This window comes from Scyliorhinus canicula, chromosome 11 (assembly GCF_902713615.1).
Source record: "Scyliorhinus canicula chromosome 11, sScyCan1.1, whole genome shotgun sequence".
NCBI lineage: Eukaryota > Metazoa > Chordata > Chondrichthyes > Carcharhiniformes > Scyliorhinidae > Scyliorhinus > Scyliorhinus canicula.
Genome location: NC_052156.1, coordinates 1,558,475 through 1,576,696, shown reverse-complemented (window position 1 = coordinate 1,576,696; position 18,222 = coordinate 1,558,475). Strand labels below are relative to the sequence as shown.

The 18,222-nt window shown below is 52.6% G+C and overlaps 1 protein-coding gene across 1 annotated transcript in view; it reads left to right on the top strand.

The window, feature by feature from the left end:
- The window catches only part of qars1 (glutaminyl-tRNA synthetase 1), a 101,320-nt gene that overhangs the window by 62,342 nt on the left and 20,756 nt on the right, over window positions 1-18,222 (top strand). Inside the window, exons 15-22 of the mRNA XM_038812003.1 lie at window positions 439-569; window positions 1,845-1,937; window positions 4,493-4,630; window positions 5,682-5,769; window positions 11,258-11,401; window positions 16,083-16,187; window positions 17,119-17,211; window positions 17,607-17,734. Of these exons, the coding sequence (XP_038667931.1) occupies window positions 439-569; window positions 1,845-1,937; window positions 4,493-4,630; window positions 5,682-5,769; window positions 11,258-11,401; window positions 16,083-16,187; window positions 17,119-17,211; window positions 17,607-17,734 (920 nt within the window). The remainder of the gene's footprint in view (window positions 1-438; window positions 570-1,844; window positions 1,938-4,492; window positions 4,631-5,681; window positions 5,770-11,257; window positions 11,402-16,082; window positions 16,188-17,118; window positions 17,212-17,606; window positions 17,735-18,222) is intronic.

The window sequence follows — 18,222 nt, the reverse complement described above, 5'->3', positions numbered from 1 at the left end:
GAACACCGCCCAGTCCATCACACGCACCCACCTCCCATCCATTGACTCCATCTACACTTCCTGCTGCCGCTGTGGGTGGGGGTGGGGGTTGGCTGTGCCGCGGGAGATGGGGGTGGGGGTTGGCTGTGTCAGTGACTGTTGTATGGTTTGAGCGAGAGAATTTTGATAATTCATTTCAGACTCCACAATAATGTGTAGACGGGAGCTCTGCATGTAGTTGCAGACTGCTCCATCTAGTGAGGGTGCTGCACATTGCACCATTCTGCTCGAACCATGAATTCCCCATTGCCTGAGAATGCTCATCCATAACTGATCTTCTCCCCCTGGTTGCAGTTTTTCCGTATTACAGGGGCTCACTGATTTGCTGGGTTAAGCTGACTTGGGTTTTAGTGGGCCTGCCTCGGACTCAACTCCTTTTTCTCTCTGCCTGTCTGTCAGGAAATGCGGAAAGGGATGTTTGCAGAGGGCGAGGTGACACTTCGTATGAAGCTGATTATGGAGGATGGCAAGATGGATCCAGTGGCTTACAGAATCAAATACACACCACACCATCGAACCGGGGACAACTGGTAAGCAGGGCGCGTTTACTCTGTAATGTGTTGGGGTGTTAAATAATAAACGGTAAATCCAGTGTCTGGCAGTCAGCCTCGAGCACTACCCCCGAGGCAGAGAGGGCACACACTGAGCGACCGTTCAGGTTTTGAAAGGAACACGGAGTATTCCTCAGGCCCACAGAAAAGTTTAAGCCACCCCTCCAGCCTGTCTCCACTCTGACTGAATTGCTGAAAAGCAGCCCTTTCCTGCCCACCAGCAGGAACGAGAGAGAGAGGCCGATTGGCTGCTGGTTACTGAGGTTAAAATTCCAGCCTCCAGAAAGCTAGAATCCCGCATCCCTGTCCGGATGCTGATGTGCCCCATGCACTGTACACGGTGCATCGCTCAGTCTCTCCAGCTCTGGTGCAGGGCTCTCCTTGCTGAAGCCACAGTTAGAAAGCTCTCACTGTGAGTCTGGCACCTAGTGAGAAGCTGTTTCACATCCTCCTTCCATTCAGCCGTGGCCTAGGTTTCCTAGCACCGGCTTCTCCAGCCTTTTCACTCGAGTAGTGGGGGGGGGGGGGGGCACCCGTCAGTTCCCCTCTCATTCAAGCAAATTTCAGAAAGATAGGGGCTGGATTCTCCGTTTCTGCGGCTAAGTGCCGGTGGCAAGAAGAATCCGTGATGCTCCACGATGGGGAAATAGGCACGAACTCCTCACCGATTCCGATACCGGTGAGGGGCTAGCACCGGTGCCGCGTGGAATGCCTGCGGATCGCATGGAGAGCAGCCGGAGAATCGCCTACGCCCCACCGGTCGGACTGGAAAACATGTCGCTGGCCGTGCTGGACGATGTACCTGCCAACCGCACCCACAGCCCCCCCCCCCCCCCCCCAGCCCTAGCAGAAGCCCCCCCCCCCCCCAGGCCAGCGGCACTGATCCCGCCCAAGTGTGGCGGCGCTGGTCACTGTCCGCAGCCGGCACACCAGGTTCCCGACCGCTGGGAGCGCGCGTGGCCCGTGCTGACGGGAACTCGGCCCATCAGGGGCAGAGCATGACCGGTGGGTGGCTGATGACGCGCTTCCGGAGTTGCGGGTGCGTGCGGCACCCCTCCCGATGATGCTGATTGGGAGGGGGCGGAGCATCGCGAACCGGCGTCAATCCGGCACCTGCCCCAATTCCGCCGTCGGAAGCCATTCTCCGCCCGATCGCCCATTCCACTTTCAGCTTGTGCCAGACTGCCCCATGTACTTTATTGTTTGCTGTGCTCTCCGCAATCTGAATTCACTGTTTTTACCTGTGTTTTGAAGGTGCATCTACCCCACCTATGACTACACTCACTGTTTATGCGACTCCCTTGAAGATATCACACACTCGCTCTGCACCAAAGAATTCCAGGCTCGGTAAGTCAGAGATGGAGAATAGAGAAAACCTTCCTCCCAATGGGTTATTGCTGTCTCAGAAATGTGCCGGAGTTGAGGCCTCTTTAAAGGGTCTTGCTTGGTATTGATTAGACATTGGCTTGATATCTGTAAACCTATATTTATATCAGATTGAGATCTGTAAATCTATATTGATTTTGGGTTGAGATCTGTAAATCTATATTGATTTTGGATTGAGATCTGTAAATCTATATTGATTTTGGGTTGAGATCTATAAATCTATATTGATTTTGGATTGAGATCTGTAAATCTATATTGATTTTGGATTGAGATCAGTAAATCTATATTGATTTTGGGTTGAGATCTGTAAATCTATATTGATTTTGGATTGAGATCTGTAAATCAATATTGATTTTGGATTGAGATCTGTAAATCTATATTGATTTTGGATTGAGATCTGTAAATCTATATTGATTTTGGGTTGAGATCTGTAAATCTATATTGATTTTGGATTGAGATCTGTAAATCTATACTGATTTTGGGTTGAGATCTGTAAATCTATATTGATTTTGGATTGAGATCTGTAAATCTATATTGATTTTGGGTTGAGATCTGTAAATCTATATTGATTTTGGATTGAGATCTGTAAATCTATACTGATTTTGGGTTGAGATCTATAGATCTATATTGATTTTGGATTGAGATCTGTAAATCTATATTGATTTTGGATTGAGATCTGTAAATCTATATTGATTTTGGATTGAGATCTGTAAATCAATATTGATTTTGGGTTGAGATCTGTAAATCTATATTGATTTTGGATTGAGATCTGTAAATCTATACTGATTTTGGTTGTGGTCGTTGGAGGCTTGACAAGTTGTTGGGGTGCACCTTGTGGGTGGTGCACACGGCTGCTGCTATGTGTCGGTGGTGGAGGGATTGGATGTTTAAATCGGTGGATGGGTTCCAATCGAGTAATAGCTGGAGATGGTAATGCAGGGTGGTAATGTCACATAACAACAAATCAGAGGCCCAGGCTATGCTGAAAGCTGGTCAGTAATAATGACCATGAAATTATCGTCGATTATTATAAAAACCCATCTGGTTCACTAATGTCCTTTAGGGAAGGAAATCTGCCGTCCTTACCTGGTCTGGCCTACATGTGACTCTAGACCCAAAGCAATGCGGTTGACTCTTAATTGGCCTCTGAGGTGGCCGGGCCAGACACTCAGTTCAAGGGCACTTGGGGATGGGCATCAAAGCTGACTTTGCCAGTGATGCCCACAACCCAATGCAAGAATATGGAAAATAGCGGCTGCTTTGTCCAGGATGGTGTCCAACATCTGGTTGGAGTTGGACTTATCCAGGCAAGTGGAGATTATTCCACCACATTCCTGACTTTGCCTTGGAGATGGTGGATGGGCTTTGGGGTGTCAGGAGGTGAGTTACTCGCTGCAGGATTCCCAGCCTCTGACTGCTCAGAATTATTACGGTGCAGAAGGAGGCCATTCGGCCCACTATGCCTGCAACGGCTACAGTATTTATATGGCTAGTCCAGTTTAATTTCTGGTCAATGGTAACCCCTAGCATGTTGGCAGTGAGGGATTCAACTGTAGAAATGTCATTGAATGTCATGGAGCAATTGAATTCAATAAAAAAGTGGAATTAAAACCCTAATGAAGACCATGAAACCTTGTCAATTGTCGTAAAAATCTATCTGGTTCACTAATGTTCTTCAGGGAAGGAAATCTGCCATCTTTGCCTGGTCTGGCCTACATGCAACAGTGCCACAGTGATGTGGTCAACTCTTAAAATGCCCTCTGAAATGGCCGTGCAAGCCGCTCAGTTCAAGAGCAAAGAAAGAAGAATACTGCCTCAGCCACTGACCCACATCTCATGAAAAATGAAAAATAAAATAAGCAGCCACAGTTTTTAGACCGGTTGTATTGATGAGAAAGCATCCCCTCCCCTAGCAGTGGGGTGAGGTCTGTGACCGTGAACAGTTCTTTCAAAATAGCTCGGAAAGGATTTTTATAGGTGACATTTAGAACATAGAACAGTACAGCACAGAACAGGCCCTTCGGCCCTCGATGTTGTGCCGAGCAATGATCACCCTACTCAAGCCCACGTATCCACCCTATACCCGTAACCCAGCAACCCCCCCCCCCCCCTTAACCTTACTTTTTTTTAGGACACTACGGGCAATTTAGCATGGCCAATCCACCTAACCCGCACATCTTTGGACTGTGGGAGGAAACCGGAGCACCCGGAGGAAACCCACGCACACACGGGGAGGACGTGCAGACTCCACACAGACAGTGACCCAGCCGGGAACTGAACCTGAGACCCTGGAGCTGTGAAGCATTTATGCTAACTACCATGCTACCCTGCTGCCCCGAATCACCTGTTTGGCTGTCTCTCATTTGGAGCTAAGCTGTGCTGACCAGAACAGCCCCTAAACCTGGTTAGTGCTCAGTTAGCTGATATCCGGTACAGGTAAGTGATCCCTGTGGAAGGAGGAGGAAGATGTCTGAGTGGGTTTAAGGTGCTGACTTGATGCCATATATATCCTTCAGGCGTTCATCCTACTACTGGCTGTGTAATGCCCTGGACCTGTACTGCCCTGTGCAATGGGAGTATGGACGGCTGAATCTACACTATGCAGTGGTGTCAAAGAGAAAGATTATCAAGCTGGTGGAGACTGGTGTGGTGAGGTAAAGGATTGTATTGTGTCATTTGGTTCTTCTGTGGTTGAATATTCTTCATGCAAAACTGAAACCTTGAAAGCATGCACGGTCTACAATTAAACCCCAGGGAATGATGTTTAATGAGCAGATCATTAGTGCATTAATATTTGGGTCTCCATGGGGCAGCCGATCCTCAGCCAGTTAATTTAAAATCTGAGATTGATAGATGTGTGTTAACTGGAGGTCTTGAGGGATCTGGGGTAACAGCGTGGTAACAAAATGGACATGTGATCCAGAGGCCGGGACTGATACTCTGAAACACGAGTTTAAATCGGACCATGGCAGCTAGGAAAATTGAATTAATTAAATAAGTCTGGAATTATAATGCAGGTAGGGAATATACAGTGAATGCTGGATCCCTCAGGGGCTGGTTGCTAAACCATTGGCTTTTAAAGCAGACCAAGCAGGCTAGCAGCACGGTTCGATTCCCGTACCAGCCTCCCCGGACAGGCGCCGGAATGTGGCGACTAGGGGCTTTTCACAGTAACTTCATTGAAGCCTACTCGTGACAATAAGCTATTTTCATTTCATTTCATTTTTCATACTGATACTATATGGAAAATTGCCCAGGTAATCCAACCTAGCCAATTAGCACACTGCCATCTCAATCAGCTTAGTGATGGAAGGTTTCATAAAGGTGTCATCAAATGTACTTACTCAGCAATAACTACTCATCAATGCTCAGTTTGGGGGGGGGGGACCAGAGCTACCCAGCTTCTGACATTGTTGCAGATCTCCCTAACAGCACAGTGGGTGTACCTACACAACATGGACTGTAGCAGTTTAAGCAGGTTGCTCACTACCATCTTCTCGAGGGAATTGGGGTAAACAAGTGCTGGCCTTCTGACCCTCACATCGTCTGAACAAGCAACACATGGTCTAATTGAGTGGTGGAAGAGCCAGTTTGCAGAGCTGATTGGTGTACCGCTGTCCCTGTCACATTCATGCTTTTTGCGTCTTTGTGCCCTTTGTTTTCTTGATTCCTGTTAGCTGATTTTTTTTCTCACTCTGCCTGCAGGGACTGGGATGATCCCCGTCTGTTTACACTGACTGCCCTTCGCAGGAGAGGGTTCCCCCCAGAGGCAATCAACAACTTTTGTGCGAAGGTGAGATGCTCCGTGGGACATTGAATACCCTGCCTGCGTATCCCTTTATAACAGTGGATTGCTTCACCTAGTTTTATGCACAGAAAGCTGAATATTGTTGAGAATCGCAGCCCGTGCTACCCTGGGGCAATTGTTACTGGTAGTCTGCAGCTCTTAGGAGGAGCTCTGTTAGTTTTGCCCAAGATTAGGGGAAGGAAACTGGAAATTGGATTGGATTTGTTTATTGTCACGTGTACCGAGGTACAGTGAAAAGTATTTTTCTGCGAGCAGCTCAACAGATCATTAAGTACATGGGAAGAAATGGGAGTAAAAGAAAATACATAATCGGGCAACACAAGATATACAATGTAACTACATAAGCATTGGCATCGGATGAAGCATACAGGGTGCAGTGTTAATGAGGTTAGTCAATAAGAGGGTCATTTACGAGTCTGGTATCAGCGGGGAATAAGCTGTTTTTGTCTGTTCGTGCGTGTTCTCAGACTTCTGTATCTCCTGCCCAATGGAAGAAGTAATTGTTTGTGTGACGTAGGGAATCTGAATGTAGGTGGGAAGGGATTGGAGAAGGGGAGTGAGAATTGAGTCGAGATAGAAAGAAACGAGTTCAGTGGGACAGGAGCAGACTGAAACGATGATTCTACCTAGGCGGCCCTGTTTGTGGGTTTTGGGGAGAAGGTAGAAACGGGCTGTGTAGGAGTGGGAGACTTTGAGATCAGAAGGAGGAGGAAAGATCTCTAGAGGCGTGAGGTCAGTGACCGTCCTGGAAACAATGGCTTCATGCTCAGTGTTGGGGTCATGGTTCAGAGGGAGGCAAGAGGGAGTGTCTGCAAGTGAAGATCACTACGCACCGTGCTTGTCAGCAGGTTGGGGAGAGAACACACAGACTGGGTGACTGCTTTGTGGAATGCTGTAACTCAGTCTGCGAGCATGACCCCAACCTTCCGGTCACTTGCTACTTCAACTCATCATCTTGCTTTCATGCCCACATATCCGTCCTTGGCCTGCTGCAGTGCCCCACTGAAGTCCAACGTAAACTGGAGCAGCAGCACCCCATCTTTCGATTAGACACATTACAGATGTCTGGACTCGGCATTCAATTCAACGACTTTAGACTGACCCTTCCCCTATATCTTGACCCCCGTTTCGTTTTTTGTTTTCATTGTTTGTGCCAATGTAAATCACGTTTCCCCTCCCTCACACAGCCATCTCATCTGTCACTTGTTCTTTCATTTTACTTTCACTAAGCATTGGCCTTTGTTCTCCTATTAACACATTCTGCTATCTTGATGCTGCTATTAGCACTTTCTTTAGTCTTTAATGTCACCATTAACACTTCCTTTTTATTGTGTCCATGACATCTTTGTCAATTGCTCCTTACTTATCCCTGATCTTCTATTCTGCCCCGTCTTCTCCACCCCCTCTCCAACAATATAATCCATCGCATTTCAGCTCTGAAGAAGTCATATGGAGTTGATGCTAACCCCATTTCTCTTCACAGATGCTGCCAGACCACAAGACATAGGAGCAAAATTAGGCCACTCGGCCCATCGAGTCTGCTCCGCCATTCAATCATGGCTGATATTTTCTCATCCCCATTCTCCTGCCTTCTCCCCATAACCCCTGATCCCCTTATTTAATCAAGAGCCTATCTATCTCTGTCTTAAAGACACTCAGTGATTTGGCCTCCACAGCCTTCTGCGGCAAAGTGTTCCACAGATTCACCACCCTCTGGCTGAAGAAATTACTCCTCATCTCCGTTTTAAAGGATCGTCCCTTTAATCTGAGATTGTTGAGTTTATCCAGCATACTCTGCTTTTATTACAACTCTACTATAGTTTTTCTGCCTCTCTATAATTTTCTTTTTCTTTCCCTCTGTATCTTTCCCTCTAGTTGGTGTTACATAAAATGCACCCGGCAATGTTATGGTACATCTATTGTTTATTTTCTGTAGCTAAATATATTCTATCCTTGAAGACATCCTCTCTGTTCAGCAATGCAGTGTTCCCCATAATTTTGCAACCCGCCCGTCTTTTTTTTCTGCCCTGTCTTTCCTGCACACCCTGTACAGGAATATTTATCACAGAATCCCCACAGTGCAGAATGAAGCTCTGAAAGACCCTCCCCTCCACCCCCCTCCCCGTAACCCCACCCAATCTTCACATCTTTGGACTTGTGGGAGGAAACCGGAGCACCCGGAAAGGAGTCAGAGAAAGAGGGAGAAAGGACAAAAGCAAAAGGTAGAAAAGTGATAGGTGGAGAAATCAAGGGCAAAATTCAAACAGGGCAGGAGAGAAAAATATTGGGAGCAAGACCAGCATTGTGAAAAAGACGCGCTTAAAGGCTCTGTGTCTTAATGCACGGAGCATTTGCAATAAAGTGGATAAACTAATCATGCAGATAGATATAAACAGGTCTGATACAATTGGGATTAGGGAGACATGGCTGCAGGGTGAACAGGGATGTGAACTGAATGTCCCAGGGTTCTCAGTATTTAGGAAGGACAGGCATAAAGAAAATGTGGTGGTGTGGTACTGCTGGTTAAAGAGGAAATTAACACAATAGTGAGAAAGGATATTAGCTCTGACAATGTGGAATCTCTATGGATAGAGTTGAGAAATACCAAGGGGCAAAAACATTAGTGGGTCATATATAGACCCCCAAACTGCACTGGTGAGGTTGGGAATGGCATTAAACAAGAAATTAGTGATGCATGTAACAAGGGAATATCGGTGATTTTAATCTTCACATAGATTGGGTAAATCGAATTAGCCACAATGCCGTAGAGGAGGAATTCCTGGAGTGTATACGGGATGGTTTTCTTGACCAATATGTGGAGGAACCAACTAAAGAGCAGACCATCTTAGACTGGGTACTGTGTAATGAGAAGGGAATCATTGCCAATCTGGCTGTACGAGACCCCTTTGGGATGAATGACCATAACATAATCCAAAAATAGGATTATTTTCATGAGAAAGACGGAGGTTGAGGGGGGACCTCATTGAGGTCTACAAAATCATGCGAGGTATAGACAGGGTGGATAGCAAGAAGCTTTTTCCCAGAGTGGGGGACTCAATTACTAGGGGTCATGAGTTCGAGGTGAGAGGGGAAAAGTTTAAGGGCGATATGCGTGGAAAGTTCTTTATGCAGTGGGTGGTGGGTGCCTGGAACGCATTGCAGGCGGAGGTGGTAGAGGCGGGCACGACAGCGTCATTTAAGATGTATCTAAACAGATACATGAATGGGCAGGGAGCAGAGGGATACAGATCCTTAGAAAATAGGCGACAGTTTTAGATCGAGGATCTGGATCGGCGCAGGCTTGGAGGGCCGAAGGGCCTGTTCCTGTGCTGTAATTTTTCTTTATGACAAAATTTTTTATCAAGATGGAGAGTGAAGTAGTTGATTCGGAGTCCAGGGTGCTGAATCTTTTTTTTAAATAATTTTTATTCATAAATATTGTATTTATATAACAACGAACCGCAGTAAAATACCAACAATAACAATAATGATAACAGTCATAAACATTTGCCCATCCTTAATGAACAACAAAACATATTAAGTTAAATAACCATAGGGAAAAAAAAAAGAAAAAATAGCTATTGACCAAGATACCTATCTTTGAGCCAGAAAGTCCAGAAAAGGCTGCCACCGTTTATAGAACCCTTGTACTGATCCTCTCCGGGCAAATTTGACCTTCTCCAATTTTATAAATCCCGCCATGTCACTGATCCAGGTCTCCACACTTGGGGGCCTCGCGTCTTTCCACTGCATCAAGATCCTCCGCCGGGCTACAAGGGACGCAAAGGCCAGAACACCGGCCTCTTTCGCCTCCTGCACTCCCAGCTCTGCCGCATCTCCAAAAATCGCGAGTCCCCAACCTGGTTTGACCCTGGATCCAACCATCCTCGACACCGTCCCCGCTACCCCCTTCCAGAATTCTTCCAGTGCCGGGCATGCCCAGAACATATGGGCGTGATTCGCTGGACTCCCCGAACATCTGGTGCACCTGTCCTCACCCCCAAAGAACCTACTCATCTGAGTCACAGACATATGGGCCCGGTGCAGCACCTTAAATTGGATGAGGCTAAGCCTCGCACATGAGGAGGAAGAGTTGACCCTCTCCAAGGCATATCCGCCCAACCCGTCCTCTATCTGCTCCCCAAGTTCCTCCTCCCATTTAGCCTTCAGCTCTTCCACTGACGACTCCTCCACCTCCTGCATTACCTTATAGATGTCAGACACCTTCCCCTCTCCGACCCACACCCCCGAAAGCACTCTGTCCATCGCCCCCCGCGAGGGCAGCAAAGGGAATCCCTCTACCTGTTGCCTAGCAAACGCCTTTACCTGCAGGTATCTGAACATGTTCCCTTGGGGGAGCCCAAATTTATCTTCCAGTTCCCCCAGGCCTGCAAACCTCCCGCCAATAAACAGGTCCCTCAATTTACTGATGCCCACCCTTTGCCACCCCCAAATCCCCCATCCTCGTTCTCCGGGATGAACCAATGGTTGCCACCCAATGGAGCCTCCATCGAGCCCCTTCTTTCCCCCCTATACCGTCTCCACTGTTCCCAGATTCTTAGGGTCGCCGCAACCACCGGGCTCGTGGTAAACCTCTTAGGGGAGAGCGGCAACGGTGCCGTTACCATGGCACCCAGGCTCGTACCTCTACATGACGCCGTCTCCATTCTTTTCCACGCCGCCCCTCCCCCCTCCATCACCCATTTACGCACCATTGACACATTGGCCGCCCAATAGTACCCCAGAAGGTTGGGCAGCGCCAGCCCGCCTCTATCCCTCCCTCGCTCCAGGAACACCCTCCTCACTCTCGGAGTCCCATGTGCCCACACAAAGCTCAAAATACTGATGGTCACTCTCCTAACGAAGGCCCTGGGGATGAAGATGGGCAGGCACTGAAAGAGGAACAAGAACCTCGGAAGCACCGTCATTTTGACGGACTGCACCCTCCCCGCCAACGACAATGGCAGCATGTCCCACCTCTTGAACTCCTCCTCCATCTGATCCACAAGTCTGGTGAAATTATGCTTGTGAAGAGTCCCCCAGTCCCTGACCACCTGCGCCCCCAGGTACCGAAAACTCTCACCTGCTGGGTCACTGTCAGTGCGGAGTCTGCACGTCCTCCCCGTGTGTGCGTGGGTTTCCTCCGGGTGCTCCGGTTTCCTCCCACAGTCCAAAAATGTGCGGGTTAGGTGGATTGGCCATGCTAAATTGCCCATAGTGTCCTAAAAAAAAAAGTAGGGTTAAGGGGGGGGGGGGGAGGTTGTTGGGTTACGGGTATAGGGTGGATACGTGGGTTTGAGTAGGGTGATCATTGCTCGGCACAACATCGAGGGCCGAAGGGCCTGTTCTGTGCTGTACTGTTCTATGTTCTTAATACCTTACTATTTCTCAGCAGAGTGCTAGCTGTCCCTCCAGCTCACTGCAATGATGTCTCCCTGGATGGTTTCAGTTATTTTCTCTCTCCCTCCCACAGGTAGGCGTGACAGTTGCTCAGACAACGATGGAGCCACACCTGCTGGAGTCGTGTGTGCGAGATGTTCTCAATGACACAGCACCCCGGGCAATGGCTGTTCTCGAGCCACTGAAAGTTACCATAACAAACTTCCCATCTGACCAGGTAACACCCTCTGTCACACCCTCTGTATTGAAAAGGTGTTCCAATGATGCATTTTTGTTCGCAGTGGTTGCAAACGATGGAATTTTCAACCAGTGTTTCCCCCATTTTCATTTTTGCAGTTACAGTAATTGTGCCAAGAACCACAATGTAGCTGTGGGCACTCACTCCGGTTTTTCAAACACAATGCTGCTTCACTTGTCACTCTCCCAATTTCCCCCCTCCAACTATGCCCGGCAAGTCCCTGCCTGGTGCACCCCTCGCTCTGCTGCGTGTGTGTGCGTGTAGCTTGTCTTATGTGACGATCTTATAGATGGATTTTTATTCAGCTCGGGAATCGAGGATTTGGGGGATAAAGTAGGAAAGTGGATCAGCCGTGATCTGATTGAATGTCGGCGCAGACGTGATGGGCCGAATGGCCTACTCATCCTACATCTTCTGATGTTCATGGAGCAACGCGGCCATTAGCAGCGAGAGGCCTGTGCCTCATGAGGCAGCACTGCACCTTGTGAATCACAGGGAGAAAGGCTCTTTCAGAAGGAGAGAGGAGGACGGTCGGAGTTTGTGTGCTTGTTGGCCAAGGTCCATACGGCAGAGCCTGCTCTCCAGTCATCTTTACCCTGTTATCACCGGACCAAAGCCATGCTCCATCAAACCCGCGTGATCGCCACTATGCAACAGCCACCCCCAGAACTCCGGCACAGACATCTTCCATCCCTCGGAACGATGGTGACGAGACCTGGAATGTCAGGGCCCCCATTAACGACCCCAATAGTGACCGACAGGAACGGTGTTCTGCGATCGCTGCCTGGGAGCTCGAGAAGTTTGACATCGCCACCCTAGGCAAGACCTGGTGGGCAGGGGAAGGCCATCTCAAGGATCAAGGTGACGTTTACACTGTCTTCTGGAAAGGTAAACCAGAAGAAAATGGCCACCTCCATAAGGTTGGCTTCACCATTAAAACCAAACTAGTTGGCCGTTTCTGGACTCTCCTTGCGGGATAATCAAACACTTCACAACATTCACTCAACCCAGCCTAGAACCAATCCGCTACAGTCCTCTGTGCGTAGGCCCCAAAACTGGAAGCTACAGACACGTCCAGAGAAATTTTACTCCATCTTCAAGCAACCCTTGGTCTAAGTCCCAAAATGCAATAAGCTGATCCTCTTTGGCAACTTCAACACCGGAGTAGGAAAGGACACAGATCTCCCAAGAGATGGGGCAGCGAGGGTGTGTGCTGGGCAGCGAGGGCAGCGGGGGGGTGTGCTGGGCAGCGGGGGGGTGTGCTGGGCAGCGGGGGCGTGTGCTGGGCAGCGGGGGCGTGTGCTGGGCAGCGAGGGCGTGTGCTGGGCAGCGAGGGCGTGTGCTGGGCAGCGGGGGGGTGTGCTGGGCAGCGGGGGTGTGTGCTGGGCAGCGAGGGTGTGTGCTGGGCAGCGGGGGGGTGTGCTGGGCAGCGGGGGCGTGTGCTGGGCAGCGAGGGCGTGTGCTGGGCAGCGAGGGCGTGTGCTGGGCAGCGGGGGGGGGTGTGCTGGGCAGCGGGGGGTGTGCTGGGCAGCGAGGGTGTGTGCTGGGCAGCGGGGGGGTGTGCTGGGCAGCGGGGGCGTGTGCTGGGCAGCGGGGCTGTGTGCTGGGCAGCGGGGGCAGCGGGGGTGTGTGCTGGGCAGCGGGGGGGGTGTGCTGGGCAGCGGGGCTGTGTGCTGGGCAGCGGGGGCAGCGGGGGTGTGTGCTGGGCAGCGGGGGGGGTGTGCTGGGCAGCGGGGGGGGGTGTGAGTGCTGGGCAGCGGGGGGGGTGTGTGTGCTGGGCAGCGGGGGGGGTGTGTGTGCTGGGCAGCGGGGGGGGTGTGTGTGCTGGGCAGCGGGGGGGGTGTGTGTGCTGGGCAGCGGGGGGGGTGTGCTGGGCAGCGGGGGGTTGTGCTGGGCAGCGGGGGGGTGCTGGGCAGCGGGGGGGTGTGCTGGGCAGCGGGGGGGGTGTGCTGGGCAGCGGGGGGGGGTGTGCTGGGCAGCGGGGGGGGTGTGCTGGGCAGCGGGGGGGTGTGCTGGGCAGCGGGGGGGTGTGCTGGGCAGCGGGGGGTGTGTGCTGGGCAGCGGGGGGGGTGTGTGCTGGGCAGCGGGGGGGTGTGTGTGCTGGGCAGCGGGGGGGGGGGGTGTGCTGGGCAGCGGGGGGGGGTGTGTGCTGGGCAGCGGGGGGGTGTGCTGGGCAGCGGGGGCGTGTGCTGGGCAGCGGAGGGGAGTGTGCTGGGCAGCGGGGGGGTGTGCTGGGCAGCGGGGGGGTGTGCTGGGCAGCGGGGGCGTGTGCTGGGCAGCGAGGGCGTGTGCTGGGCAGCGGGGGCAGCGAGGGTGTGTGCTGGGCAGCGGGGGCAGCGAGGGTGTGTGCTGGGCAGCGGGGGCAGCGAGGGTGTGTGCTGGGCAGCGGGGGCAGCGAGGGTGTGTGCTGGGCAGCGACGGGGTGTGCTGGGCAGCGGGGGGGGTGTGCTGGGCAGCGGGGGGTGTGCTGGGCAGCGAGGGCGTGTGCTGGGCAGCGAGGGTGTGTGCTGGGCAGCGGGGGCAGCGGGGGTGTGTGCGGGGCAGCGGGGGTGTGTGCTGGGCAGCGGGGGTGTGTGCTGGGCAGCGGGGGGGGGGTGCTGGGCAGCGGGGGCGTGTGCTGGGCAGCGAGGGCGTGTGCTGGGCAGCGGGGGCAGCGAGGGTGTGTGCTGGGCAGCGGGGGCAGCGAGGGTGTGTGCTGGGCAGCGGGGGCAGCGAGGGTGTGTGCTGGGCAGCGAGGGCGTGTGCTGGGCAGCGAGGGCGTGTGCTGGGCAGCGGGGCTGTGTGCTGGGCAGCGGGGCTGTGCTGGGCAGCGAGGGCGTGTGCTGGGCAGCGGGGGGGTGTGCTGGGCAGCGGGGGTCGTGTGCTGGGCAGCGGGGGGGTGTGTGCTGGGCAGCGGGGGGGTGTGCTGGGCAGCGGGGGCGTGTGCTGGGCAGCGGAGGGGAGTGTGCTGGGCAGCGGGGGGGTGTGCTGGGCAGCGGGGGGGTGTGCTGGGCAGCGGGGGCGTGTGCTGGGCAGCGGAGGGGAGTGTGCTGGGCAGCGGAGGGGCGTGTGCTGGGCAGCGGGGGGGCGTGTGCTGGGCAGCGGGGGGCATGTGCTGGGCAGCGGGGGGGGGGGCGCTGGGCAGCGGGGGGGGCGCGCTGGGCAGCGGGGGGGGCGCGCTGGGCAGCGGGGGGGGCGCGCTGGGCAGCGGGGGGCGCGCGCTGGGCAGCGGGGGGGGCGCGCTGGGCAGCGGGGGGGTGTGCTGGGCAGCAAAAGTGTACAAAGAACAAAGAAAAGTACAGCACAGGAACAGGCCCTCGGCCCTCCAAGCCTGTGCTGACCATGCTGCCCGTCTAAACTAAAATCTTCCACACTTGCTGGGTCCGTATCCCTCTATTCCATCCTATTCATGTATTTGTCAAGATGCCCCTTAAATGTCACTATCGTCCCTGCTTCCACCACCTCCTGCGGCAGCGAGTTCCAGGCACCCACTACCCTCTGTGTAAAACACTTGCCTCACACATCTCCTCTAAACCTTGCCCCTCGCACCTTAAACCTTGCCCCCTAGTAATTGACCCCTCTACCCTGGGAAAAAGCCTCTGACTATCCACTCTGTCTATGCCCCTCATAATTTTGTAAACCTCTATCAGGCCGCCCCTCAACCTCCATCGTTCCAGTGAGAACAAACTGGGTTTATTCAACCGCTCCTCATAGCTAATGCCCTCCATACCAGGCAACACCCTGGTAACTCTCTTCTGCACCCTCTCTAAAGCCTCCACATCCTTCTGGTAGTGTGGCAACCAGAATTGAACACTATACTCCAAGTGTGGCCGAACTAAGGTTCTATACAGCTGCAACATGGCTTGCCAATTCTTATACTCAATGCCCCGGCCAATGAAGGCAAGCATGCCGTATGCCTTCTTGACTACCTTCTCCACCTGTGTTGCCCCTTTCAGTGACCCGTGGACGTGTACACCTAGATCTCTGACTTTCAATACTCTTGAGGGTTCTACCATTCACTGTATATTCCCGACCTGCATTCGACCTTCCAAAATGCATTATACCGGGCAGTGAGCGTGCACGCGGGTCAGTGAACGTGCACGCGGGGCAGTGAAAGTGTATACTGGGCAGTGAGCGTGCACGCGGGGCAGTGAACGTGTATACTGGGCGATCTGGTAAGTCCAAGCGTGGGTTGAGTCAGTGATTTAATACACATGGCGATGAGGTGTGTGGGCATTGTTTCCATGTAGGAAGGTGCAGTGAGTTTATGCATGTGGAACGGGGCTGTGTGTTTTTACGCGGGGCGGTGTGTTTTTACGCGGGGCGGTGTGTTTTTACGCGGGGCGGTGTGTTTTTACGCGGGGCGGTGTGTTTTTACGCGGGGCGGTGTGTTTTTACGCGGGGCGGTGTGTTTTTACGCGGGGCGGTGTGTTTTTACGCGGGGCGGTGTGTTTTTACGCGGGGCGGTGTGTTTTTACGCGGGGCGGTGTGTTTTTACGCGGGGCGGTGTGTTTTTACGCGGGGCGGTGTGTTTTTACGCGGGGCGGTGTGTTTTTACGCGGGGCGGTGTGTTTTTACGCGGGGCGGTGTGTTTTTACGCGGGGCGGTGTGTTTTTACGCGGGGCGGTGTGTGTGTGAACATTGTGCCACTTATCCTGATGAAGTTGTCTGTGTCCCTCAGCCACTTGACGTCTCTGTTGCAAACTTCCCAGCGGATGAAAGTAAGGGATTCCACACGGTGCCCATCTCTTCCACCATCTACATCGAACAATCCGATTTCCGAGAGGTAAGACTCTCTTCACAGCCTTTCATTTTATTGGTCCGTTACTGCTTCCTGACCCAGCTTCCAGACCTTCTGGTGACTGGAACAGGGAGCTTGCTCGGGCGTAGATATGTGAATTACTAAGACTCCTGGTGAAGTTGCATTTCCTTCTCCTGTGCTAAGCACCTGCACCCCTGGTGCTCCCGGCCCTGTTCTCCGTGTTACTGTTGTTTTCATAGAATTTACACTGCAGAAGGAGGCCATTCGGCCCATCGAGTCTGCACCGGCTCTTGGAAAGAGCACCCTACCCAAGGTCAACACCTCCACCCTATCCCCATAACCCAGTAACCCCACCCAACACTAAGGGAAATTTTGGACACTAAGGGCAATTTATCATGGCCAATCCACCTAACCTGCACATCTTTGGACTGTGGGAGGAAACCGGAGCACCCGGAGGAAACCCACGCACACACGGGGAGGACGTGCAGACTCCGCACAGACAGTGACCCAAGCCGGGAATCGAACCTGGGACCCTGGAGCTGTGAAGCAATTATGCTATCCACAATGCTACCGTGCTGCCCCTCAATGCTACCGTGCTGCCCCTCAATGCTACCGTGCTGCCCCTCAATGCTACCGTGCTGCCCCTCAATGCTACCGTGCTGCCCCTCAATGCTACCGTGCTGCCCCTCAATGCTACCGTGCTGCCCCTCAATGCTACCGTGCTGCCCCTCAATGCTACCGCTTGCTGCCCCTCAATGCTACCGTGCTGCCCCTCAATGCTACCGTGCTGCCCCTCAATGCTACCGTGCTGCCCCTCAATGCTACCGTGCTGCCCCTCAATGCTACCGTGCTGCCCCTCAATGCTACTGTGCTGCCCCTCAATGCTACCGTGCTGCCCCTGAGTCCTATTTGCTGCTTCCATTGATGCTGTGACATACATTTGCTTTATGTGCAGGTGATGGAGAAGGGTTACAAACGGCTGACCCCTGAGCAGTCGGTTGGACTTCGACATGCCGGCTTTGTCATCTCGGTGCAGAAGCTTATCAAGGTCAGTGTTCGCTACCATTGGAGACAACAGGCAGTATCTGAAAACACAATTTCCCAACCAGGAGCCAAGCCTCCTCCTAAAACCTATTATTTCTTCTTTGTTAGCTCCCATGTTGCAGCCTCAATGGACTGTGTAGTAATCAGCTATATTTATGCTGCATCTTATCCACATCTCTCACACACAGGCTTCCTGTGCAGTGTCTGCTGTGGGAGAACCAGACTGTGTGAGATTGGAGCTTGGCTGGTCCTGAGGCTAGTTATAAATTACATCAAAGGGCTGATCTAACGTTCAGAGTTAAAGCCATTAGACATGGCTGGGTAACCCTTCTGGACAGCCTCAAACTGGTGGATCCAATCAACAGAAAATGTTTCACTTCATTCTTTTTCACTTTGCAGAATAAGAATGGGAAAGTAGTCGAGTTGGAAGCAACTTGTAGGAAATCGGACACGGCTGAGAAACCAAAGGCTTTTATTCACTGGGTATCGAATCCTCTAATCTGTGAACTACGGCTTTACGAGAGACTGTAAGTTGTGGCCGGGGGCGTGTGCGCTGCGGGCCGGGGGCGTGTGCGCTGCGGGCCGGGGGCGTGTGCGCTGCGGGCCGGGGGCGTGTGCGCTGCGGGCCGGGGGCGTGTGCGCTGCGGGCCGGGGGCGTGTGCGCTGCGGGCCGGGGGCGTGTGCCTATAAGTCCAATATATGGAATACGGTGATAATTTGCCAGTGTTGACATTTACTATAAAATATAGAAAGGCAGGAAGAGAAGGAGGCCATCCAGCTTTTCAAGCTTGCTCCACCATTCGCACGTTCCTGTCTCGTTTGCACCTCGGCTCTGTCCAGCCTTCTTTGCTTCGGATATCTCGCTGCACTAATCCAACAATAATGATGCATGCATCCAGGTGCTTTTGGGGGAGATTGTTCCAGATCTTCACGACTCTCTGCAACATGACCCTTCAATGGCCTGACTCTAACCTTGTTTTGGGCAAGAGGCAGGGGGGATGTGTGGAAGAATTTT